The sequence below is a fragment of the Phoenix dactylifera genome, unplaced genomic scaffold, assembly GCF_009389715.1.
Source record: "Phoenix dactylifera cultivar Barhee BC4 unplaced genomic scaffold, palm_55x_up_171113_PBpolish2nd_filt_p 000796F, whole genome shotgun sequence".
Lineage (NCBI taxonomy): Eukaryota > Viridiplantae > Streptophyta > Magnoliopsida > Arecales > Arecaceae > Phoenix > Phoenix dactylifera.
In genome coordinates this window covers 78,347-104,178 of record NW_024068163.1, presented here as the reverse complement: position 1 = coordinate 104,178, position 25,832 = coordinate 78,347, and the positions used below count along the sequence as shown (strand labels likewise).

Below are 25,832 nucleotides of genomic sequence, written 5' to 3'. Positions count from 1 at the left end.
CGTATCGTACCGATACTATGCTAGTGTGGCACCAGTACGAGGTCCAGTACCGGTACAGTGAACCTTAGTTTGGACCGATACATACTACTTTGACTCATCTACCGAACAGAGGTGCCATGACGGTACCTTAGTGGTACAGTACGGTGTGGTCGCTACAAATTGGTACGACGAATCTTGGTTTGATGTATACCATGCCAAAACTATACAGTGCATGCATGTTGATATTCATCAAGATCGGTATGCATTTTTTGATACCTGCCCATACTTCAGTACGCCATAAAACTGCACAAAATTTACAAATCAAAATACACATGAATATGGTCAAACCTAAGAAGTTACTTGGTTATTTTCTCGTTTAGGTGGCTTATTATTTTTTCTCTCCCGAATATCTCGATCTATCTTAAACTTTTCCATAGTTTTTGTTAGACAAATCAAAAAATGCTAGTTCCCGAAGGCTGATATGGTCGACCTTCGAAGGCTCCTTGCCACTCACCACTCATTGCTGCGACAGCATGAGATCTTCTGGCGACAGAAGTCTCGGATTCAGTGGGTAAGCGAGGGAGATCGCAATACCAGATTTTTTCATCGATCGACGGTTATCAGGAAGCAGCGGAGCATGATCCACTCCCTGCGAGACAGGTCGGGCCAGCGGGTGGAGGGAGAGCCGGCCATCAGATAGGTCTTGCTTGACTTCTTCTGCTCCCGATGGACGGAGGACGGGGGCTCTGGTGATGTAAGCCAACTCCCGACGGTAGATGTTGGAATTGGTGCCAATGATAATGCAACCCTCGTTCGGCCAGTGTCAGAAAGGGAGGTGCAGAAGGCAGGTCTGGGCTCTGGCATAGGATAGAGGCCCCTGGACCTGACAAGTTCCCCCCTCTTTTCTTTCAAAAATATTGGGGCATCATACGGGGAGCAGTTACGGAGGCTATTCTGTGCTTCTTAGCTCGGGCAACAATGCCCGAGGACTGGAAGGCCACCTTCATTATGCTGATATAGAAGTTTGTGGCAACCTTATACAAAGTTGTGGCAAGGATGGCAAGGATAATGGTGGGCAGGATGAAGCCCTTGTTGCCCGACATTATCAGCCAGGAGCAAGGGGCTTTTGTGGCTGGTAGAAACATTTCTCACAACGTCATGTTGGCCTAGGAAATGATGTAGGATCTTCAACGGGCACCGAAGAGGCGAAGCCTGATGGCAGTCAAGCTGGATATGAAGAGAGCTTACGATAGAATCAGGTGGAGTTTTCTAAGGCAAGCGTTGGAGAGCTTTGGTTTCCATAGGATATGGATTGGATGGGTTTTAGGATGCATCCGAGGGCCTAAGTTCTCTATCTTGGTCAATGGCACGCCGTCATCTTTCTTCGAGTCCACCATGGGGCTTCGACAGGGATATCCTTTATTATTATTTGTTCTGATGGTTTGTCTCGTGCTTTGCAGGTTGTGTGTGCCAGTCGGAAGCTGGAAGCCTAGGTTCCAGCTCCAGGGGCTCGACCCATGTCCCATTTACTTTTCGCTGATGACTGTCTTCTTTTCGCCAGGGTGCGGGCTTCTGATGCACGGGTCCCTCAGTAGGGTATTGGCGGATTACTGCACGGCGTCTGGGCAGAAGGTGAACTTCCAGAAGTCAACAATTTATTTCAGCTGTAGCATGTAGAGCAAAGTCAGATGGAAGATCCAGAGGATACTGCAGATGCCAGGAGGGGATCTAGAGCTATCTGGGAGTTTCCATCTCAGACAGGAGACTACAGGTGGCAGAGCGTTCTGGTTTGCTACAGCGCATCCAAAGCAGGTTGGAGGGTTGGAGGGCTGCCTCCCTCTCCATGATGGGCAAGTTGACACTGGTCAGATCAGTGCTGAGATCCATGCCAGTCTATCTTATGGCCAACACTGTGGTATCAAAGACGATTCTGATGAGGATAGAGCGGCTTCTTCGGAGCTTCCTGTGGGGGTCATACAGAGGGGGCCATAGGGTGCACTTGGTGGCCAGTGAGAGCGTCTGCTTCCTCCCTCCCAGAGGGCGATCTGGAGGTGCAGTCTCTTCTAGAGAGACGTGAGGCTTTCATTGCTCGTCATGCAGTTCAGTTTATGTTAGAGCCACGGAAGCTTTGGAGCCAGGTGATGGCAGCCAGCTATGGTCGTGGGGCTCGGAGGGGATGGCACTGAGTGGTCGCAGAGTTTCTTTCTTGTGGCAGGAGATTGGGAGGTACCTGTCAACCGCTTCGGCGAACACCAAATGGCTAATAGGTGATGGGCGCAGTATCGATGTGGCCGGTAACTCGTGGATGGATGCTCTTTCCTTGAGGCGCTGGCCGACCATGGTTGATGCTGCAGGAGCAGAGGGGCTGCAGGTGTGTGACCTCCTAGTACCAGGAGGGGCAGAGTGGAACAAGACCAGGCTATGACAGTTGTTTGGGGTGCATCTTGCCAAAAGGGTCCGGTCCCTCTCGGTCCTGTCCTGTGCGGGACCAGACATCCGGGTTTGGGGTACCTCATGCAGGCCCAGTGCTAGGTTGGGGAATCTCACCCGAGTTATCTAGCAGGAGAATGAGCCAAGGCCGGACTGCACTTGGATCTGGAGGTTCCGGCTTCACCTGAAAGTAGCGCTCTTCTTATGGAAGGGGATCTGGGATCGCCTGCCGACGAACGCGGTGCTGAGTAGACGTGGTTTGAGGATTCTCCTCGACTGCGGGAGGTGTGGTGTTGACGAAACGGTGGACCATGTGCTATTTCAGTGTACATGGGCAAAGTTGACGTAGTAGTGGGCAAGAACGCCGCGGGAGGCCTAGAGTCAGAGACTCAGAGAGTGCAGCTCTTACAGATGATTCGTCAGTAGTCGGATAGTCCACTGACACGTCAGAAGGCCGTTAGAGCGACTTGCACAGCTATCAGATTTGGCTGGCAAGAAATGCTCGTATCTTTGACGAGCGCAGGATGTCATTGCGGTTTGTGGCGAAGTATGCCCGAGTGCAGACGGCGGAGATCAGTCATCCGTTCTCTTCTGATGGACCTTTGATAGCTCGAAACACCTGGGGTTCCCCTTTTGCTCAGGTAGCCCCTCAGATGGTGTTCTTCACTTGGGAACCTCCACCTCCGAGCTTCCTCAAGGTCAACTTCGACGGATCTGTTTTGGATGGAGGTACGAGGAGAGGTGCGGATTTTGTCATACGAGATCCGTACTTCAGGATGGTGGCAGCGGGCGGCTGCCAATTATTCGACACTTCAGTTCCCGGGGCGGGGTTGAGGGCTACCTGGGTAGACTTTCGACATGTGAGGCGAGTGCTACAGGCCAGCTCGGTAATCCTGAAGGGCGACTTGGCCATGGTGATCAGATGGATCCAAGGGGGTCCGAGGGATGTGAGCTCGGACCACCCCTTGCTCCGGGACATCTGGATGATGACAAGGCAGGGTGTGGCCTTTCCGGCCAAGCATGTATTTAGAGAAGCCAACGGGGCTGCCGACTAAATGGCTGCTTATGTGGCTAACCATTCAGAGCATACCTTGTGGTCAGGAGAGGGAGAGTTGCCTCGGGCACTCCGTGAGCTTGTATCTTCTGATTTTATTAAGTGTATTCATACACGCATTATATGATGAACCAGCTAAAGCAAAAAAAACATGCTAGTTCAGGACTTGCTACTAACCAACAATGTTTCATCTTTAATATGTTTTTAAGATACTGTATTTATTTAGTATCATTAAAATTCTTATCTGAATGTTGAAAACGCATCCACTTATCACCACAAAGCAATCAAACCTCAAATGAGTTGTGCTATTGTGTCATAATATGCCTTTAGCATACTTTCAAGTTTCAAATAAAGGTTGAGGACTTAGTCTCTATCAGGCGTCTCTCATCTAACTAATGCAGTATTGGTACCTAGCATGCCCCAAATACCCAAAGTTTGAACTATCTGTGGGTCCATGTGGTATGTAGTGTATTAGCAAAATCCAAAATATAAAAAAATAGCAGGATAGCCGCATTAAGAACATATGGAGGAGCATTAACAAATAGGCTCACCATCTCATATGAAATGAAGTTAAATGATCGTCAAATAGATAAGAATGCCCATAAAAAGGTATCAAGTAGGGTATGCAAACAGCTCCAAAGTTTGTTGTACTGGTTAGTATCGTACCATATCGGTACCAAATTGGTATATAGTCTCATACCATACTGACACTCGATATGTTTTGCCGTCTTGTACTGTACTACGTACCAACACTATAAGATGACACCAATACGGAATCCGGTACCGAGATAGCGAACTATAAGCAGCTCAATACCAAAAAAGTCGTCGGTCAAGAAGGCACAATTGAAGGTCTAATATTAAGAAGAGTAGGTTCCCAATGCATTGTTGGCAAGAGCCTGCATAAAATCTCATTACACACATGCAAGAATTAGCAAATACAGTGTAGATGTGTTGAAGAGTATGCTTAGACAACACTTTCAGGTTTCAACTAATGCTTTGAATTTTGGTATATAGCGTGATACTAGTCCCTTATTAGGATAATATGCTCCTATGTTGACTCATGGTATATTTTTGGAATCATCAAAGAAAATAGTACCATATGACTGTATAGAAAACATCAAGCCTTCATTATGATATTGGTATTCTATTAGGTTGTTACCGGACCGGTCTGGTCCCTGACCGGTACGATACGACGGTGGAAAACGGTTCCGGCGCCGGAACCGAGCGGTTCCTGGTGCGAACCGTGCGGGACCGCGGGGAACAGCATTGGCGCGCGCCTGTGTGCACTGGGCAGCACACCGGTTCGGCATCAGTACGAACCAGTACTAAACCAGTCCAAAACGCCTACCAGTACCGGTTCGGCGGACCTTGCAGTACGCCCTGTATTGGCCTAATACGGTTCAATATTTAAAAACTTGCTTCAACCTTGGCATTATGAAAATACACTGCAGGATGTGATTATCTGAAGACTTCTAAGTCCTAACCAATAATAAGTTTCTAAATGTGGCTCAATAATGACAACAAACTAATCCTCTGAGTACAACTCACCAAGGAAAGCACAATGCAGTAGGACTAGGAGCCACTTCAACTACATTACTAGTCTATGCTGACGAAAGCAATTTACAACATAAAATGAATGAATATCTGGCAAAGGTGAATGAAGTATTAAAAAAAGTTTACATACCCCACTAGATCCTCCATCACGCATGTCATATTTACCAGAAAGGGAAATCTCCTCTCTGTTAGAGATATTCAATGATACATGGTGCTCCTCTAATGTTTCTGTGCTGGCTTCAGGAGAATTATCCCCTTGATCATTACATGTATGGGATCTTGAGACTGAAGCATGCATTTCTGAACTTATTTTTCTGACTTGACAAGAAATATTTTCATTTCTCAGAACGGGCATTTCAGACAACACACTGCATCTATTTTCATGCTTCCTCTTACTTGGAGTCACAAAGTTTGTAAGTGAAGATTGTACAAGATTTGAATGAGAAACTTTGTCTTTCTTCATTAATCTTGGGTGATTTGCACTCTTCCCATCAATTTTCGCAGTTGATTTGGCAGAGCTACTAGATTGCTTATACTGGTAGGCAGAAAGACTTTCAGATTTGTTGATCTCACACGCATTAAGAGTCAATTCCTTTTGTTGAGAGCTTCTGTCACCTTGAACAGTTCCCAGTTTCTCATGGAAATCCTGACTCTGCACTTGCGGTGTCTTTGGTGAGTAATCATCCACAACCAATTCTTGACAAGATGAGATTTCCGCTAGCCCACCACCTTTAGGAGATTCGGGTGTTGCCAAGGGCTCCTCATCATTATGATGAACATCCGAGTCAATGATATCTGCCTCTTTCTCGCGCTCCCTAATGTTGTTGGTAGAATAACTGCACTGATGAGGAGAATATATCCTTTCTATAGCTGCTCGTAAAGAAAGCATAAGGGAGTTCTCATCAGAAAAGAAAATTTTCCTCTTATCAGGAGTTACATTAACATCATAAGATGTAGTTGGTACAATAAAATTCAAGATTGCAATGGGATATTGCTTGGCATTTGAGAGTCTATATAATTCATTGACAAGTTTGCTGATCTTTGGCATATCAACAGGTCTCCTATTTACATAAAAAAACTGCCTGTCTCCCAAATTACGACCACTGCCACATCCTGGCTTGGAAAGAAAGCCCTCGATGGTGCAGCCTTCAGATATGCATAAACTCAAAGGCGCTAAGCATTGGAAGGTGTTTAAACCAAAGACAGTTATGATATTATCCTTTATTGAACTGCTTCCTTGAGTTTTTAGCACCACAGATTTTGAACTTTTGCTAGTCGAGTTCGTGCAAAGTAATCGGACTCCTTTAGCAATTATAGCATATGCCTGATAAAGCATGAAGAAAAAATTAGATCCAATTAATTACTTCGGAGAAGGCATTAACGACAATCTTTTTTTTGAAAAAAAGAAAAGAAAAGTAGAAATTAGGGCATATGCATATGCATAAATGAATGATACTGAAAATATCAGCAAGGAGAGTAACCACCAGGGAAAGCAATACATAAGACAATAGACAACCACCCAAGAAGAAGATCCTTAGAACATAATGACATGTAATAGTTAACCAAGTACAATGGGTTGAGACTTGAAAGTTTAGACTAAGTGAGGAATTACAAAACTGACAAATATAATTCATGAAATAACAAGTGAAATGATTCCTATAGTAGTGTGGAGAAAGGCTGTCTCACATTTAATAAAGAAACAAGCTTTCCATATTCTCGCCGAATGTTGCGACTAAATTCCTTACTTCGCACGGGCAAAGTGGAGAATAATTTCTCAACAGTCACAGTGGTGCCAACTTGACGTGCAGTTTTCCTTTCATTTGTTACCAACCTGAATGATCAAATGTCAAATGTGTGCCAACCGGCTCATTTTTTGTTCTTGTTTCCACAGTCAACTTCCCCAATGCACAAAGGGAACTTAGTGCCTCTCCTCTGAAGCCAAATGTTGTTAAAGTGTGAAGATCAGAAAAATCTGCTATTTTGGAAGTATGATGCTTAAGAGCAAGGGCCTGCAGCAAGTCAAGAGAATAGTTATTGCCAACACAACCAAAGAAATTACTAGAAGTGCAAGAAGAACTATAATGCTGTATTATTAATAAAAGCATAACAACTTATTTTGCAGAGAAAGAAAACATGAGGGAGCAGTGGCCAAAATGCATAACATTCGAGAAGTATGAAGCATTTATAGATAAACGAATATGTAAGACATCCTCAAAATGCATGTGAAACCATTAGAAGAAAAAAAAGGCATTTCCCAGATAGTTTCTGTTGCTGGAAATTGGACCCGGGGGCCGCCACGGAGCCAGGGGAGGAGGAGCTCCGCCGCAGGGAGGGCGGACGGCGGTGCGCCGGCCGGCGGCGTCCTCCTGGAGGGTGAGCGAGTGAGGGAGAGTGTGTCCTGTCCTGTCCTGCAAAAAAGCCGGTGGCCGGGCTCCCCGGCGCCGGCCCTCCGATGCTTAAGTCAGAGGGGGCAAATATGTGGAGAGAGCAAGGAAGAGATATGTGGAGAAGATGAAGAGAATATTGTGCTCAATTGTGTCTGTGCCGTTTACTTGTGTTCCGGTCCCCCCCTTCTTTCCTCCCAGGCTCCCTTTTATAGAAGGATTTTATGTTGCCCGGGAGGTGACAGGGGGTTTGTTCTCTTTTGTAATAATTGGGCACGATTTGGCCCATTAATGGCGTAGTGGAAAATAAGGCCGAATCAGACCGAAACCAGGGAGTTGTCACGGTCGATCGGACCTGTTGGAGTGGTTGAACCGCCGGCCGTGGTAGGCCTGGGGTCCATGGATGGTAAGTGCATTTATTACCGAGTGAACCGGCGGTCAGGGAGAGCCATACGCTTTGATGGTTCAGTGATCCGGAGATCGTCTTGAGCCGTGTTCATTAAATGACTGAGTGCATCGGAGACTTGAGGGGGTCTCATGCATTAATGGCAGGTCGTGCCAAATACCTGCGGAGATCTTATGCCTTGATGGCTTGGAGATAGCGGCAGGTTGTAGTGGAGTTGTCAGGTCCCTCAGGGGGTTAGGCAGGAGTTGAACATTTGGTCAAGGCAATCGGCTCGGCAGGGGTGCCAAGCCGAGCTGGTCGCCCAATGGGGCGCCCTGTGGCGGGGTTGCTTCTAATGCTTCTGGTCAGCGTCTTCTAATCGAGCGCTTTTCTGGTCGGCTCTTGGGCCGAGCATCTTTACGGATCGGCGCTCTCTAGCCGAGCACCCCTCTGGTTGGTGCTCTCTGGTCGGGCGCCTTCCTGGTCGGCGCTTTCCTGGTCGGCGCCTTCCTGGTCGGCGCTTTTTGGCCGAGCATCTTTCTGGTCGGCGCTCTTTGGCCGAGCGCCTTTCCGGTCGGCGCTTTCTGGCCGAGCGCCTCCGTGGCGGTATGACTTGGGGTTTTTCCCCCAACACTACCCCCCGACTTTCGAGTTCCAGTTGGCTACCAGCTGGAGCGCGGGAAGTAGCTTTAGCTGGGTCATTATGAATTCCGAAAATTTTAATTTATTGCGCATTTTGAATTATCGGACGCTTCGAGATGCCTTTAATAGGCGGCGTCTCTTCTTTCCCGAAAATCCTCATTATTGGAACACCTTTTGCGAGGCGTCCTCGCGCCGTGGGCTCATGATGGGGCCGCACGATCCGATGGGGCGCTTCGGCGTTCGAAGCGTTAGCCCTAATTAAATGCGTCGTTCTGTCTTTTGGACCGACACGTGTGGTCATCTCAACGGGGTGCGGCTTTTCTTTTTGCCGATCGGGGCCGTTGGGGAGGTTTATATAAACTCTCCCCTGGCCCTTCGTCCCTTCCTATTGCCTTCTGCTTCCAACTTTTCTTCCCCCAGCTTTTCACAGTCCGAAGTTCTTTTCTCCGACATCTTCCTCAGGTCCCCCTTTTTCTTTTTAATCTCTCTCTCTCAATGGGTTCTCCTCCCAGTGAGGTTGTATCTACCATGAGCGTCCTGGAGGTCGAAATGACCGAAGAGTGGTTTTTCCCTCTTCACGGGTTCCGTTTGGAACCCGCCAGGCGTGGGGATCGGGTAACCGATCCTCCGGTAGGCCGGATTGGAGTGTACCTAGAGTCACTCTGGGCCGGTCTCCGATTTCCTCTTCACAGCTTCGTGAATGAGTTGCTGATGGTATGCCGGCTGGTTCCAGCGCAACTCGCTCCGAATGCCTGGAGGACGGTGATCGGTTTCCTGTCACTGTGCTTACTGCACGGGATTCCGACCTCTGTCAACGTTTTTCGGCGACTTTTTATTTTTAAGTCGAATCCGGAAGACGGTGAGTGGCTCTACATCGCCCTTCGGGCGGGTCGGCCACTCTTCATGGTGCCCCCTCGTCCATTCATGACTGGAAGAAGAAATTCTTCTTCCTAGGTTCTGAACGGTCCTGGGGGTTTGACCCCAGGTGGGGGCCGGCCCAGCTCAGGTCCATCAACAAACCCCCCCAGCTTTCTCCACGTGAGCAGAGGATCATCGACACCATCCGCGGCCTCGGGGACGGCATTTTGCTGAACGGCCTCACATGTGAGGACGCTCTGGTGAACGTGGGCCTGAGCTCGGCACGTCCCCACGGTAAGGATAGTTAGTCTCTTTTTATTTCCTTACTGTTCTAATGTTCTAATCCTGTTCGCCTTTGCAGATATCGCAAAGATGGTGACTAAAAGCGAAGTCCTCTACGCCCGCTTCCAGAAGAGGGCAGCCGAGCTCTCGGGCGAGCCCACCGAGCCGAGGAAGAAGCAGAAGGTCTCGGCGACCTCAGCAACCCCAGCGACAGCAGTGGCCGAGGCGGGTCCTTCTCGCCCCGCGCACCCCGATGCTGGTCAGAGAGAGGGCGCGGATTCCAGGGGCTCGGGCTCCCGGGGAGCTTCAGCAGTGCTCCCATGCCCGGTGCCCCTGGCACAAGTTCCTGGTCGGCAGGACGCTCCAGTTGCCGACCAGGGGAGGAGTCCTGCGGGTCCCGCGCTTGCGCGCCCCGCCTCAGTCGTGCGGCAGTCAGATCGGCCGCTTGTCCGACCCCAGCCCCCTAGCTCCGAGTCGGGGAGCAGTCAGGGAGCCTCGGGGTCGGCTCCGCCGAGGCCAGCCGATGCTGGCCTTCCGGGCCCATCAGGCTCGGGGGAGCGAGTGCCTCTTGCACTCACCTGGTCGGTATTCGAGGGCGATTCAGCCCTCGAAAACCCTCGAGTGGCGCGCGAAGTATTTCGGGTCGCGCTGCTCCCGGCCGACCGGGCCACGATACAGTCCATGAGCTACAATGCCTTCATGGACGCTACCCGCTGCAACGCTGTCCGGGTAAGTAAAATTTTCATCTGCGTAATTTGTAAAAGATTTTTACTCGCAGCGCCTTATGTTTTTCTTTTCGTCTCTTTTACAGCACTTGCACGAGACGGAAATGCTGATGCACATAGTCCAAGACTACCGGGAGCGGGCCCGGAGGTGCCAGCGCGGTTACGAGGAGGCCCAGGCGAGGTACCTGGCCGCCGAGGCGAGGTACCAGGCCTCCGAGGCCGAACGTCAGGTGCTCCAAGAAAGAATTGGAGCATCCGACGAAAGAATTCGAGCTCTGACCGCCGAGCTCGATGAAGAGAAGGGCGCGCACACACTAGCAAGGTCCGAAGTGCGCACCGCCGAGGCTCGTTTGGCCGCAGCCGAGCTGGCGTTGGCCTCCCGCGAGCAGGAGGTGGGGAATGCCCGCCTCCGACACTTAGAGCTCGAGCGGGAAATAAAAACCCTTGAGCGGAAGGCCGCATACCACGAGGCTCGGGAGCTCGAGGCTCGGGAGCAAGCCCAGAACGCGGTGAGGCTCTTCCGCGAGTCGGAGGAGTTTCACGACCTCCTAGCAGAGGAGGGCGTGAATGGGCTGATCCAGGGCTTCCGGGATTTCCGCAACCAACTGCGGCGGCTCCTCCCGGATTTTGACGTAAACCTGCTTCAACCGGGAGCAGGGGTCGAGAGGCCGGAGGCGGAGGCAGAAACTCCGGGGGCCGACCAGGGAGGTCCGGCCGAGGCGACCGAAGCCGCCCCCGAAGCCGCCCTGAGGCTACTCCCATTGCTGCCGAGGCTACTGAAGCCCCAACTGCTGAGCCTACCGCTCCCGATACTGCCGAAGCCGAAGTGGTCGAGCTCGAGCCTTGATGTAATTTTTGTTATTTTGTAAAGTCGGGATGGCCCCCCATACTTGTAAGGGCCGAACCCGAATTTTTGTACTCAGCCTACGGGCTTTTTGAAATGAATATACTTTTTTGGAAACTCGTCTGTTGTAGTCCAAGTTTATCTGCTCGGATCCATTTTAGGTTCCGAGGATATGGGCTCTAGGGCTTCAGCTTTACCCGCCACAGGGTTTGGTTTTAGGTTTGGCTAGCCGAGCTCCATGCTCGGTCCTTCGGCCAGTGGTATAGCGACGCTTATGCTTATACCAAGGGGATTTGGGCTCGGAGAATTTTTCCGAGCCTAGTCCAGAATTCGACCAAGCCCTGGGGCGGTCGCTAGGACTTGGATTTTTTAGCATAGTGAACTTTGAATCCGAGCCTCGGGTTGCCGGGGCGGACCGGATTCTTTTCCAACGAATGGGTCGAATGCTCGTCAGCTCGTGACGGGGATTCAACAGACTAGGTTTATACCAAGTTTGTTGGTATCGTGAGTGTTTTCACGCCGAGACGACTAAAACATTCTGCTCGGAGTCCACTCTTTGAGGACGTCGGCAGAGAAATCCAAAACAGATAAGATAATGTAGAAACATTAAGTAAATGGGTACCTTGTACCGTGTGCGTCCTTGCGCCGAGGCGACTGAAGACGCTTCCTCTGCTCAGGGTCCGCTCTTTAAGGGCGTCGGCAGAGATCCAAGAATAGATAAGATAATGTAAAAACATTAAATAAATGGGTACCTTGTACCGTGTGCGTCCTTGCGCCGAGGCGACTGAAGACGCTTCCTCTGCTCGGGGTCCGCTCTTTAAGGACGTCGGCAGAGATCCAAGAATAGATAAGATAATGTAAAAACATTAAATAAATGGGTACCTTGTACCGTGTGCGTCCTTGCGCCGAGGCGACTGAAGACGCTTCCTCTGCTCGGGGTCCGCTCTTTGAGGACGTCGGCAGAGAAATCCGGTGATGGAGAACGAGCCGAGCTTGTTGGTTGAAGCCGGTGGAGAACGAGCCGAGCTCGTCTTGGTCAGTGAAGACCGCATCCCAACGTATCGGGGCATTCCGAAGAATCGGGGCATCCCGACGTCTCGAGGCATCCCGGCCGAGGTCGGGGTAGGAGAACGAGCCGAGCTCGTTGGCCGATGGAGCACGAGCCGAGCTCGTCGGTGGAAGTCGATGGAGGACGAGCCGAGCTCGTCGGTCACTTAAGACCGTATCTCGACGTCTCGAGCCATCCCGACGGATCGGGGCATCCCGACGTCTCGGGGCATCCTGACTGTGGTCAGGGTAGGAGAACGAGCCGAGCTCGTTGGCCGATGGAGCACGAGCCGAGCTCGTCGGTGGAAGTCGATGGAGAACGAGCCGAGCTCGTCTGGTCAGAGAGGACCGCAACTCATATCTCGACGTCTCGAGCATCCCTATAGCCGGGGCATCCCGACGTCTCGGGGCATCCCGACGGATCAGGGCATCCCGACGTCTCGGGGCATCCTGACCGTGGTCAGGGTAGGAGAACGAGCCGAGCTCGTCGGTGGAAGTCGATGGAGCACGAGCCGAGCTCGTCAGTGGAAGTCGATGGAGGACGAGCCGAGCTCGTCGGTCACTTAAGACCGTATCTCGACGTCTCGAGCCATCCCGACGGATCGGGGCATCCCGTTGTGGCAGGGCATCCCAATATATTGGGGCATCCTGACGTCTCAGGGCATCCCGACGGATCGGGGCATCCCGACGTCTCGGGGCATCCTGACCGTGGTCAGGGTAGGAGAACGAGCCGAGCTCATTGGCCGATGGAGCACGAGCCGAGCTCGTCGGTGGAAGTCGATGGAGGACGAGCCGAGCTCGTCGGTCACTTAAGACCGTATCTCGACGTCTCGAGCCATCCCGACGGATCGGGGCATCCCGTTGTGACAGGGCATCCTGACCGTGGTCAGGGTAGGAGAACGAGCCGAGCTCGTTGGCCGATGGAGAGCGTATCACGAACTCACGAACATCTTCAGGGGAATCCTCGTAAGTCCCCCCATCATCCCGAGACATCGGGGCATCCCAACCGTGGTCAGGGGAGGAGAAATAAACCTGGGATCATGAGATAACCAGGAAAATCGGTGAGCTTGGAATGAGTATGCAGACCATAAGTTTATTATGAAATGAAATTCATAGAATGAGATTCAATAGTTGAATAATGGAGGACCCCTTGGGGTTCTACTGGTGGTACACGCGGAGATTTTCAGAGCTCCAGCTCCGCGGAATGGGAGTCCTATCTAGAGACTCCAATTTATAGGTTCCGGGTCGGCGGATGCGCGTGACTCGGTATGGTCCTTCCCAGTTCGGGGCCAGCTTCCCTTGCTCAGTTGGTCGGGAGGCTTCAGCTCTTCTGAGGACAAGGTCCCGTGGTCTGAAAGATTTGACTTTGACCCTGGCGTTGTAGTATTGAGCTGTCCTTTGCTGGTACCTCGCCATACGAACTCGGGCGGCCTCCCTTGTTTCCTCGACTAGGTCAAGGTTGCTTCTGAGCTGCAAAGAGTTGGAGCTGGCGTCGTGATGCTCGACTCTCGGAGAAGGAATCCCAATCTCCAGTGGGATGACAGCCTCCGTCCCGTATGTCAGGTTGAAGGGAGTCTCGCCGGTGGGGACGCGGAACGTGGTCCGGTAAGCCCACAGGACATTGTATAGGTCTTCGACCCATTGTCCTTTGGATTTGTCGAGCCTGGCTTTGAGACCCTGCAAAATAGTACGGTTTGTTACCTCGGTTTCTCCGTTTGTCTGAGGGTGCGCAACCGAGGTGAAGCGGTGGTCAATGCCAAGCTCGGAGCAGAATTTCTGAAGTGAATGTTGTCAAACTGGCGACCGTTGTCAGAGATGAGGATGCGGGGAAGCCCGAATCTGCAGATTATGGACTTCCAAACAAAATTCCGCATCTTCTGCTCGGTAATCCGGGCAAGGGGCTCGGCTTCCACCCATTTTGTGAAATAGTCGATGGAGACGACCAGGAACTTCCTTTGCCCAGTGGCCAGTGGAAATGGCCTTAGGATGTCAATTCCCCACTGGGCAAAAGGCCAAGGGGAGCTGATTGAAGTTAAGGGAGCCGAGGGCCGGCGTTGGACATTGGCGTTCCTCTGGCACCGGTCACATCTTTGGACAAAGTCCATAGCATCCTTCTGGAGTGTCGGCCAATAATATCCTTGGCGCAGAATTTTATGGGCCAATGCTCGCCCTCCTAGATGATTTCCACAAATCCCTTCATGGACCTCGCGCATGGCATAATCAGCCTCCGTTGGGCGAAGGCATCTGAGGAGGGGAGATGTGAAAGATCTCCGATAGAGCTTTCCCTCGTATAGTATGTACCGGGTGGCGGAGCGCTTTATTCGGCGAGCTTCTTGTTCATCAGTGGGAAGGACTTCATCTTGCAGATAGCTGATGAGTGCGTCCATCCAGCTCGGCTCGAACTCAGTGCAGAGGGTCTGCTCTGGCTCGTCTGTACTGGGCTTTTGGAGGTACTCCAGTACTGCCTCCTTGGGAAGCTCGCTCATGCGAGAGGACGCCAGCTTTGATAGCTGGTCGGCCCTGAGATTCTCCGACCTGATAACATGTTGAATGTGAAAAGAGTCCAGGGTCGAGGCGAGATCCCGTACCTTCTGAAGATACTTCTGCATGGTCGGGTCTCTGGCTTCAAAGTCGCCCATAATTTGGTTGACGACGAGCTGAGAATCACTGAAGGCCTTCAAGTCCTTTACTCCTAACTCTTTGGCTAGCTTGAGCCCGGCGACAAGCGCTTCGTACTCCGCCATATTATTGGAAGCAGGAAACTCGAGGCGCAAGGCTTGCTCAGCGACCACCCCCTCCGGGCTGGTGAGGATAAGTCCCGCTCCGCTACCCCCGAGTTTGAAGAGCCATCGACATGCAGAGTCCATGTCAAACTCGGGGTCGGAACCGTTGGTGGCTCAGGTTCGGGCTCGGCCTCGTCCGGTATGGTGCACTCGACTATAAAGTCTGTGAGCACTTGTGCTTTGATCGCCGGTCTGGGTCGGTACTCGAGGTCGAATTCCCCGAGCTCGACGGCCCATTTAGTGATCCGGCCCGCACGGTCTGATCTTTGCAGGATTTGCTTGACCGGCTGGTCGGTCAGTACAGCCACTGTATGAGCTTGGAAGTAGGGTCGGAGCCTCCGAGCTGAGATGACCAGAGCATAGACAGTCTTCTCCAGCTTGGAGTATCGGGTCTCGGCGTCCCTCAAGACCCGGCTGGTGTAATATACTGGTTTTTGAAGTTTATCCTCCTCTCGGACCAGGACCGAGCTTACTGCTACAGGGGAGACGGCTAGATATAGATAAAGCAGCTCTCCCTGTTGAGGCTTTGTGAGCAGGGGAGGGAAAGCCAGTAGATGCTTGAGCTCCTCAAAAGATTGCTGGTACTCGTCCGACCACAAAAATTCTTCGGCTTCTTGAGGGCTGTAAAGAATGGAAGGCAGCGCTCGGCCGAGCGGGAGATGAATCTCCCAAGGGCTGCCACTCGGCCTGTGAGCCGTTGTACCTCCTTGACCGTCCTGGGAGGCGTCATCTCTTGAAGGGCTCGGATCTTTTCGGGGTTGGCCTCGATTCCCCGTTGTGTAATAATGAAGCCGAGGAATTTGCCGGAGGTGACTTCGAATGCACATTTGGCTGGATTGAGCTTCATCTGGTACTTTCGGAGTGTGGAGAAGGCTTCATTGAGGTCGGCTATATGGTCTTGTGCCACCTTGCTTTTCACCAGCATATCATCAACATAGACCTCCATGTTCCGGCCTATCTGGTCTTTGAAGATCCGGCTGACCAGCCTTTGATAAGTTGCCCCGGCATTTTTTAAACCGAACGGCATCACTTTGTAGCAGTAAGTTCCCCCATCGGTGATGAAGGCTGTCTTTTCCTCATCTTCTGGCGCCATGCGGATCTGGTTATATCCGGAAAAGGCGTCCATAAATGCCATCAGCTCGTGACCTGAGGTGGAGTCCACGAGCTGGTCGATGCTGGGGAGTGGGAAGCTGTCCTTTGGGCAGGCTTTGTTCAGGTCGGTGTAGTCCACGCACATGCGCCACTTTCCGCTGGCTTTCTTGACGAGGACCACGTTGGCGAGCCATTCCGGGTAGGATATCTCCCGGATGAAGCCAGCTTCAAGGAGCTTGCCGACCTCCTCGGCTGCTGCTCGTTGTCGTTCAGGGGCAGCGCCTCGTTTCTTTTGTCGCACGGGCTTGCTGGTTGGCTTCACTTGGAGCCGGTGGACCATGATCTCCGGGTCTATCCCCGGCATGTCTGCAGGCGACCATGCGAAGACATCCATGTTGTCTTGTAGAAAATTGACGAGGCGACCCCTCTCATGCTCGTTGAGGCCAGAGCCGATCTGCACGGTTAGCCCGGGAGAGTTCTCTCGTAAAGGAACTTGAATTAATAACTCACCAGGCTCTACCCGCTCTTTCTGAGGGTTGACCCGTGCCTCCAGAATCTTAGTCGATGGCTGGTCGGTCGCTGGGACAGGCACCTCGGCTGGTCGCTTTGCCTCGTTGGTCGCCAGGTAGCATCGCCTTGCCACCATTTGATCTCCTCGAACTTCGCCGACTCCCTGGCCGGTGGGGAACCGCATGAGCAAGTGGTGAGTTGAGACCACTGCTCGGAGGGCGTTGAGGCCTGGCCTTCCGAGGATGGCATTGTAGACTGAGGGAAGGCGTATCACGAGGAAGCTCATCCCCACGGTACTTTCACGGGGGGCGAGCCCAGCTGTGACCAGAAGGTCAATCTCGCCCTCTACTGGGACTGAATCCCCAGTAAATCCAACTAACGGAGCATTCATCCTCCGTAGTTGTTCTTTGGTCATCCCCATTTTACAATAGGCACCATAATACAAAACATTCGCCGAGCTTCCATTATCGACCAAGATGCGCTTTACATCAAATTTGTTTATGATCATGGAGATGACCATGGCATCATCATGGGGAGTTTCGACTCCCTCTAGATCATCATCTGAAAAGGAGATGGCTTCAGAGGCGCGCAGGCGCTTCGAGGAGATTCCTTCCCCTGAAGTTTCTCCAACCGAGGCCCCGCCTTGGATGGTGTTGATGACGCCGGCGATGGGCCTGTTGGCATTTGAACCTTCAGGCCGTGTGGCTCCTTCGGCTGGCTTCTTCTCTTCACGCCGGCCTTGCACAAACCGATCGAGCACCCCTCGGCGGATGAGTGCTTCGATCTCGTTTCGGAGCTGATAACAATCCTCAGTATCATGGCCGTGATCCCGGTGGAAACGGCAATACTTCCGGGAATCACGCCGGATTCTGGTATCTTGTTTCGAAGGTGGGAGCTGGATGCGATCCCGACCCTCGATCTCCATGAGAATTTCAGCCCGAGGAGCATTGAGGGGAGTGTATTTTTCATACCTCTCCTCGGGTGCATGGGCTCGCAGTTGGAACTTCGGGCGGAGTGATGACCTCTGCTGTGGCGGTCCCCTCAACCGGGGTGGACTCTTCGGGCGGGGCGGATTCTTAGCTCGTCGCGGAGACGGGCTTCTGGGCTGGCCGCGCTCCTCGCGGCGTCTCTTCCTGGGGTTCTGCTCGGTCCCGCCCCGCCTAACGGCCACGGCTTCCTCAGCCTTGGCGTACTTCCGCGCCCGGGCGAGCATTTCGGGGAGGTCCGCAGGGAAATTCTTCTCGATCGAGAAGAGGAACTTGTAGGACCGGGCTCCAGTCTTCAGTGCTGACATTGCGATTGACTGGTCAAGCTCCCGGACCTCCCATGTTGCGGCGGTGAACCGGTCCAAATACTCCTTGAAGGATTCTCCCTCCTTTTGTTTGATATCAAGGAGGGAGTCGGATGTCCGCCGCTGGGGCTGGCTGGCGGCAAAATTGCCAGCAAACTGTCTGCCGAGCTGCTCAAAGGAGGAGACAGTATTCGGCTTCAGCCCGGTAAACCACAGTCGGGCTAGTCCTCGGAGTGTCGCCGGAAAAGCCTTGCACATCATGGCCTCCGAGGCTCCTTGTAGGGCCATTAAGACCCGGTAGCTTTCCAGGTGGTCAAGGGGATCAGCCTTGCCGTTGTAAGGCTCCACCTGGGGCATCTTGAACCGTAGCGGAACCGGTTCATCTTCGATCTCCGGAGAGAAGGGTGACTTCGTAGTGAACTTGAAGTCGCCGTCACGTCCTGATTTTCTCCCGTGGAGTGCCTGGATTTGGCGCTCCAGCTTCTCGACCTTCTTGTCGAGTTCGTCATTCTGGAGGATCGCTGTAGCGGTTCGTTCGGGTGCAGGTTGCCCCGGAACCGACTCAGCTTCTGAAGGTTGTGGCCAGCCTCCGTGGCCTCTGACTGGGTGCTCTCTCCAGAGGGAGGCCTGGACTTGAGAGTCCTGACCTCGAAGGGGAAGTCCGCTTGTAGGAGGCTCCGGTTGAACTGGAGCCGGAGGAGGTGATGCCGTTGGGATGCCCCTGGGTTGCAGGCTTTGGACAGCGGTGGCCAAGGCCTGCACCTGTCGCACCAGGGCATCAAACTGCTCCGGCCGAACTTGAGGTGCTGACTCGGCCGGAGGTGGTGAGTTTTGGACAGAATGTTCAGGACTGGGTGGAGGACGTCGAGAGGCGTTGGAAGCCCCTTTGCTTCTTAGCTTCATGGCAGCGACTCGGACCCTTCCTCTAGCGCCAACTGTTGCTGGAAATTGGACCCGGGGGCCGCCACGGAGCCAGGGGAGGAGGAGCTCCGCCGCAGGGAGGGCGGACGGCGGTGCGCCGGCCGGCTGCGTCCTCCTGGAGGGTGAGCGAGGGAGAGTGCGTCCTGTCCTGTCCTGCAAAAAAGCCGGTGGCCGGGCTCCCCGGCGCCGGCCCTCCGATGCTTAAGTCAGAGGGGGCAAATATGTGGAGAGAGCAAGGAAGAGATATGTGGAGAAGATGAAGAGAATATTGTGCTCAATTGTGTCTGTGCCGTTTACTTATGTTCCGGTCCCCCCTTCTTTCCTCCCAGGCTCCCTTTTATAGAAGGATTTTATGTTGCCCGGGAGGTGACAGGGGGTTTGTTCTCTTTTGTAATAATTGGGCACGATTTGGCCCATTAATGGCGTAGTGGAAAATAAGGCCGAATCAGACCGAAACCAGGGAGTTGTCACGGTCGATCGGACCTGTTGGAGTGGTTGAACCGCCGGCCGTGGTAGGCCTGGGGTCCATGAATGGTAAGTGCATTTATTACCGAGTGAACCGGCGGTCAGGGAGAGCCATACGCTTTGATGGTTCAGTGATCCGGAGATCGTCTTGAGCCGTGTTCATTAAATGACTGAGTGCATCGGAGACTTGAGGGGGTCTCATGCATTAATGGCAGGTCGTGCCAAATACCTGCGGAGATCTTATGCCTTGATAGCTTGGAGATAGCGGCAGGTTGTAGTGGAGTTGTCAGGTCCCTCAAGGGGTTAGGCAGGAGTTGAACATTTGGTCAAGGCAATCGGCTCGGCAGGGGTGCCAAGCCGAGCTGGTCGCCCAATGGGGCGCCCTGTGGCGGGGTTGCTTCTAATGCTTCTGGTCAGCGTCTTCTAATCGAGCGCTTTTCTGGTCGGCGTCCTCTAGTCGGCTCTTGGGCCGAGCATCTTTTCGGATCGGCGCTCTCTAGCCGAGCACCCCTCTGGTTGGTGCTCTCTGGTCGGGCGCCTTCCTGGTCGGCGCTTTCCTGGTCGGCGCCTTCCTGGTCGGCGCTTTTTGGCCGAGCATCTTTTTGGTCGGCGCTCTTTGGCCGAGCGCCTTTCCGGTCGGCGCTTTCTGGCCGAGCGCCTCCGTGGCGGTATGACTTGGGGTTTTTCCCCCAACAGTTTCCATATTGGAGAATAGTGCACAAAGTAATTGCAGGCACAGGAATGAGAAGACTACAACAAAAAATTCCTACTATTTGGAAAAGAACTAGACTAGGAAGACCAAGATTCCTAAATACATTTTGACCTAACATGACATTCAACTAATTTAAAACTCCACTTCGCTCTTCTTAAATTGTGACTTATAAATAGCTATGGTCTTGGTTTCCTTTTTTGTTCCAAGAAAGGATTGATGGGTCGCTGACAGGGCATGTCACCCAGCAGTTGAAATAAAATAAAAGAAGTTAAAGCCTTTTCTAGTTAAAAAAATGAAAAAACGAAGAACCTAATAAGTGTTTTGTTGACACAGTTCAGTATCAGTACTCTAATGAGACCCCCAGCCCGCCGAGCCAAATCCATGATGGCTCAACCGAGGCCAACCTCGGTCAAGGCCAAGGATCGGGCCAACTCCACTGCATGGAGGCTTGCCCGGGCCCCGACCAACCAAGTCAGAAGAAAGCGCTCGGGCTAAGCCTATCCACATCAGACCACAACAGGCTAAGCCTGACCGCATTAGCATGCGCCCAGCTAAATCCAATCAAAGGCGCCACGCACCAGCAAGCACAAAGGACCCATGCGTGCCTAAGTGGCACGCCACTTAGCTCTCGACCAGCCCATGCCTAGCAGAAGACCAAGTCAATAACAAGCCAAGCCAGGTGGCAATCATCCAAAGGCCACAAGCGTGGGAGCATAAAGGGAAAAGCCCCTCATTCCAGAAATGCAGACATAGCAATCCGTGGAGGAGTCCCAGGACTCTTCCATGGCCATCCGATCCGAGAAAGCAAGGGCCCAGATTCAACGAGCCAAAGATCAGCACCTCATGTGCGTGCGCCAAGTCACCAATCCGCACACATGAGGAAATACAAACAAGGAAGGATCAGCAAGGCGCCAACCAAAGGCAAGCGCAAAATAAGAAAGGAGCGGCCAAAAGATGGCAAGTGTAACCGATGGAGAATCCCCCATGCACGTGACAAGTCAACAATCCATGGCCAAAGAGGACATTAGCCAAACACTTGTCAAAGGATGAACGGATCACTCGCTTCGGCCAACCAAGTGCGCGCCCAAAGGATCCAGCCTTCCACCTTTGCAACTTCAGCATGTGACCTGCATGGGAGTTTGAATTTAAATTCTCCATGCGGCCGATTAGGAAGTCTTTTGAATTTCAAATTATCCCGCCAATAAGCCATATGTGGCACATGAGTCTTAGGCCTCTTGTGAGGAAAATCTTGGATCAATTGTCATTTAGCTGTTTTGAGTTGTAAGTTCCTTAGGGAGTCGGCCGCAAGGCTTGGGCTAGAGTAGGATAAATCAATCCTCTCTAGACTGAATTAGGCTAGTATGGACCCTTTTCGTCCTTACTAGAGTTCTTGTTACCTTCGTTGTTTTTTAGAATTCAAAGCCACATACTTTTCTTCCATCCAAGTTCTTTGTATGGTGTGTGTTTCTGCCGAGCACTAGAATAGGATTCTAGGCGAATAGGCGAGAGTTCCAAGCAGCAAGAGATAGTTGTGTTACCCGCCCAAAGTCGGTCCCACGACCACCATCCCATCTCCCTCGGCAGATCCTTGGCGTAGGGTTTGGGATCGCAACGCCCTTGGCACGGAGTTTGGGATCGCAACGCCTCGCAAGCCAACATTGGTGCTTTCATTGAGATGGGATGGTGGTCGTGGGACTGTCTTTGGGCGGGTAACGCGACTACTCTTGCTACATGGAACTCTCGCCTATTCGTCTAGAATCCTATTCTAGCGCTCAGCAGAAACACACACCATGCAATAAACTCGGATGGAAGAAAAGGATGTGGCTTCGAATTCCAAAAAACAACAAAGGTAACAAGAACTCTAGTAAGGACGGAAAGGGTCCATACTAGCCTAATACAATCTAGAGAGAATTGATTTATCCTACTCTAGCCCAAGCCTTGTGGCCGACTCCCTAAGGGACTTACAACTCAAAAGAGCTAAATGACAACTGATCAAAGATTTTTCTCACAAGAGGCCTAAGACTCCCTTATATAGACCTAAGACTCATGTGCCACATATGGCTTATTGGCAGAATAATTTAAAATTCAAAAGACTTCCTAATCGGTCGCATGGAGAATTTAAATTCAAATTTCTCCCATGCAGGTCACATGCTGAAATTGCAAAGGTGGAAGGCTGGATCCTTTGGGCGCGCGCTTGGTTGGCCAAAGCGAGTGATCTATTCATTCTTTGACAAGTGTCCGGCTGATGTCCTCTTTGGCCATGGATTACTGACTTGTCACGCACATGGGGGATTCTCCATCGGTTGCACTTGCTATCTTTTGGCCGCATGAAGATCTCCTTTCTTATTTTGCACTTGTCTTTGGTTGGCGCCTTGCAGGTCCTACCTTGTTTGTATTTTCTCATGTGTGCGGATTGGTGACTTGGCACGCGCACATGAGGTGCTGATCTTTGGCCCATTAAATCTGGGCCCTTGCTCTCAGAGATCGAATGGCCATGGAAAAGTCCTAGGATTCTTCCACAGATTGCTAATGTTTGCATTTCCGGAATGGGGGGCTTTTCCCTTTATGCTCTCATGCTTGTGGCCTTTGGATGATTGCCATTTGGCTCGGCTTGTTGTTGACTTGGTCTTCTACTAGGCATGGGCTGGCCGAGAGTTAGGTGGCGTGCCACTTGGGCGCGCATGGGTCCTTTGTGCTTGCTAGTGCGTGGCCCCTTTGATTAGGTTTAGTTGGGCACGTGCTAATGCGGTCGGGCTTAACCTGTTGTGGTCTGATGCGGATAGGCTTAGCCCGAGTGCTTTCTTCTGACTTGGTTGGCCGAGGCCTGGGCAAGCCTCCATGTAGTGGAGTTGGCCCGATCCTTGGCCTTGGCCGAGGTTGGCCTCGGTTGAGCCATCATGGATTTGGCTCGGCGGGCTGGGGGTCTCATCATACTCGCCCAGCATGGCATATGCCCACTTGCACGAACTAGCATGGGCTAACACTTCAAATCATGGTTCAAAACAAGATATTGTTCCCGACTCTTTAATTTAGCACATAAAATAGATCCACAAATTGACAAGTCATGAAGTAAAATTTGTTAATTCAAGATTTGTTTAAGCCAGGGTCGGCGGAACTGTCCCAAATCGGGGGGTTCCGGCCTTTCCGAGCCGCCTCGGCGGCTGACCGGCAACGAAAACGAAATCCGTTGCTGGAGGAGCAGAAGGAGAAGGAAAAAGAGAAAAAAAGAGAGCGAGCGGGGGAGGAAGGAAGAGAGAGGGAGGTGGAGGCCGGCGAGCTACATGGAGGACGCTCCTCCGGGCTCCGCGGCTCCACGGCCGAAAAACAGGGCAGGTCTCCTATTCCGCGGAGATTTCCTCTGCCTCCTGCCCGGGTCACCAGCTTTTGACGGCCCTCCGCTGTCTCTCCGCCACCCCCCACCGGCCTCTCTCCCCCTTCTCTCTCTCCCGTCCTTTATTGTGCCGGTATAGGCCCGGCATGGTACGGGCCCAACACGGCACGACGTAGGCCCGTACCGACTCGTCCCGCTGGACAACCGATACAGTACCTGGTACCAGTTCCGCCAACATTGGTTTGAGCCTCCTTTTCTTAGATCTTAATCATTCTTGCAATCATCATTTTACTATGTAACTTGTCCATGATTTCAGCAAATTTGTGCACTAAACTACCCCCTTTGACTAGGGACCACGAATTCCACTAGTTGAAGAAAGTGCCTGCAAGTAATCTTCCAAAATAAAAACTTATGTAACTGGTATTGAAAGCAGTAAGGTTTTGCCGTTGCTGAGAAAGCGAAAGGGAAAAAAAACAACAGGACAGAAAAAAATTATGAATTTTCTCATTCTTTGCTGAAGAGAAAATTGTAGAAAAGGCAGTTAGCATATACCCCAAGTTCTTGTTATCCTGTGGCTGGTTATTATTTTGTTCCCTAATTGGTGCCTATTAGAAAAGCAGTGGGGAGGACCTTTACTTCTGCAGAGAAAACTTTGGCTCCTTACTTTTTTCTTAATCTTCTCTCCTTGGATTTTCTTTTTATTGCCAAACAATGGAATAAAGAAGACTTTCTTTGCTCCCACAAATTATATGGATTCACATCTATAGGTATTAAATCAAGGTTGACATCAAGAAATTTCTGGGCATCTCTCATAAAAATGCAGCTTACTTCTTCTTGGAAGTGTGAAAAATGAGACTTTGAAGGTGGTCAAAAATAGAAAGCAGCTTCATCTACTTCTCTTATTGGGTGCCCATGATTCTACTGATTACTCTATAGAATCTACATTGAGGTTGAAAGGATACCCATTCACCCTTAGGCAGCCTTTTTAACCTTGAGCTATCCCCAATTATAATCTCAACAAGATAGGAGAGGGGGGAAAATATATCAAATAGTAACCATTTGATGAACTAGAGAGTATAATTTACTGCTTATAACTCGTATAAAATTGCCAGATACCTGAAAATTACTGGGTGAGATGCCACAGCCATTATCTATAACTTTGAAATGCTCTTCACCATATTCCTTGAGACTTATCTCGATGCTGGTCGCACTGGCATCCAAACTGTTCTCCACCAACTCCTTGACCGCAGACGAAAGATCCAAAATCACTTGACCCGAACAAATCCTGTGAACCACCGCCTTATTGATGGCCTTAATAACCGGTGAACCACCTTCTCCTCCCATCTCACTTCACATGCTCACCTACTACTTCGGTAAAAGAAAAAAAAATCAAATCAATTTAGTTCACTACATCGAATCGAGAAAAGTACGACGAGAGGATGAGGATTAAAGAGCAGTTAACATGGAGATCTAAAACCAAACGCATAAACCCTAAAGGATTCAAAAAGATCAAACTTTTCCGGGTCGGAACGGAAGAGGAGGCCGCGACGCGGGTACGGACAGGATCGAGGTCTGGATGGGAGATCGTAGGAAGCGAAAGTGATTACGGAGAGGAAATTGGTAACGAGGCTCGGAGATTTTAGGGGCTCGGGTAAAACCCTAGGCTCTCGATCCCTTGTACTGATGGTTTGGCGCCAAAACAAGGCTTCCCTCCGCGGAAAGATACACCCCCCCTATTGCTCAGGACACCCCCCAAAAATTAAAAAAAAATTAAATACTCTCTACACCCCCCCATTTGCTAAGGACACCCCTAAAAAATTAAAAATTCCTAAATTACCCCCCACCCTCCCCACCCCCTCACCTAAATTGCTCTCTACACCCCCCAAACCTCCCCCCACCCCGCTCTTCCCCTCCAAAACACCTCGCCAACGCCCAAAACCCCCCGTTCCCCCTTCTCCCTCTCGTCGCCGGCATTCTCCCGATCTCCGACCACCTCGCCGGCTTCTCCCGGAACCACCTCGCCGGCTTCTCCCGAAATTTTTTTTTTTCACGGTTCGTGCTCCGTTCGGCACTGGATCGCCGAACAAAAGGCTTCTGTTCGGCTGAACAGTGCCGGACAGAAGCCTTCTGTTCGGCACTGTGCAGCCGAACAGATCTGTTCGGTTGAGGGTTGCCGAACAGAAGGCTTCTGTCCGGCACTGTTCAGCCGAACAGAAGCCTTTTGTTCGGCGATCCAGTGCCGAACGGAGCACGAACCGTGAAAAAAAAAAAATTTCGAAACAAGGTGGAACACGTACCTTTGCGGCCGATTCTTCGTCCCAAATCACTAGTTGCTTGTCCATGCTTCGAATGGGGCTTAAATCTCCTTCAAAGATCGCCTAAACGATGTAAATGGATCGAGGGGTTTAAGGGGGGTTTGAGGGGTGTTTTTTTTTTTTCTTTTCAAGACGAAACGGAGGAGGAGGAAGGGGGGGTGTAGGAGAAAATTTCAAGGGCAATATGGTAATTACACTAAAGGTTAGTTTGGGTATTTTTTTTTGGTT

General features: G+C 51.4%; 1 protein-coding gene across 1 annotated transcript in view; it reads right to left on the bottom strand.

Moving 5' to 3' along the window:
- Window positions 1–25,008, bottom strand: part of LOC103718613 (DNA mismatch repair protein PMS1) — a 66,120-nt gene extending 41,112 nt beyond the window's left edge. Inside the window, 4 exon segments of the mRNA XM_039120380.1 lie at window positions 5,148–6,341; window positions 6,704–6,846; window positions 6,849–7,026; window positions 24,406–25,008. Of these exon segments, the coding sequence (XP_038976308.1) occupies window positions 5,148–6,341; window positions 6,704–6,846; window positions 6,849–7,026; window positions 24,406–24,633 (1,743 nt within the window). The 5' untranslated portion in view covers window positions 24,634–25,008.
- Between the last annotated feature and the right edge of the window lie 824 nt (window positions 25,009–25,832).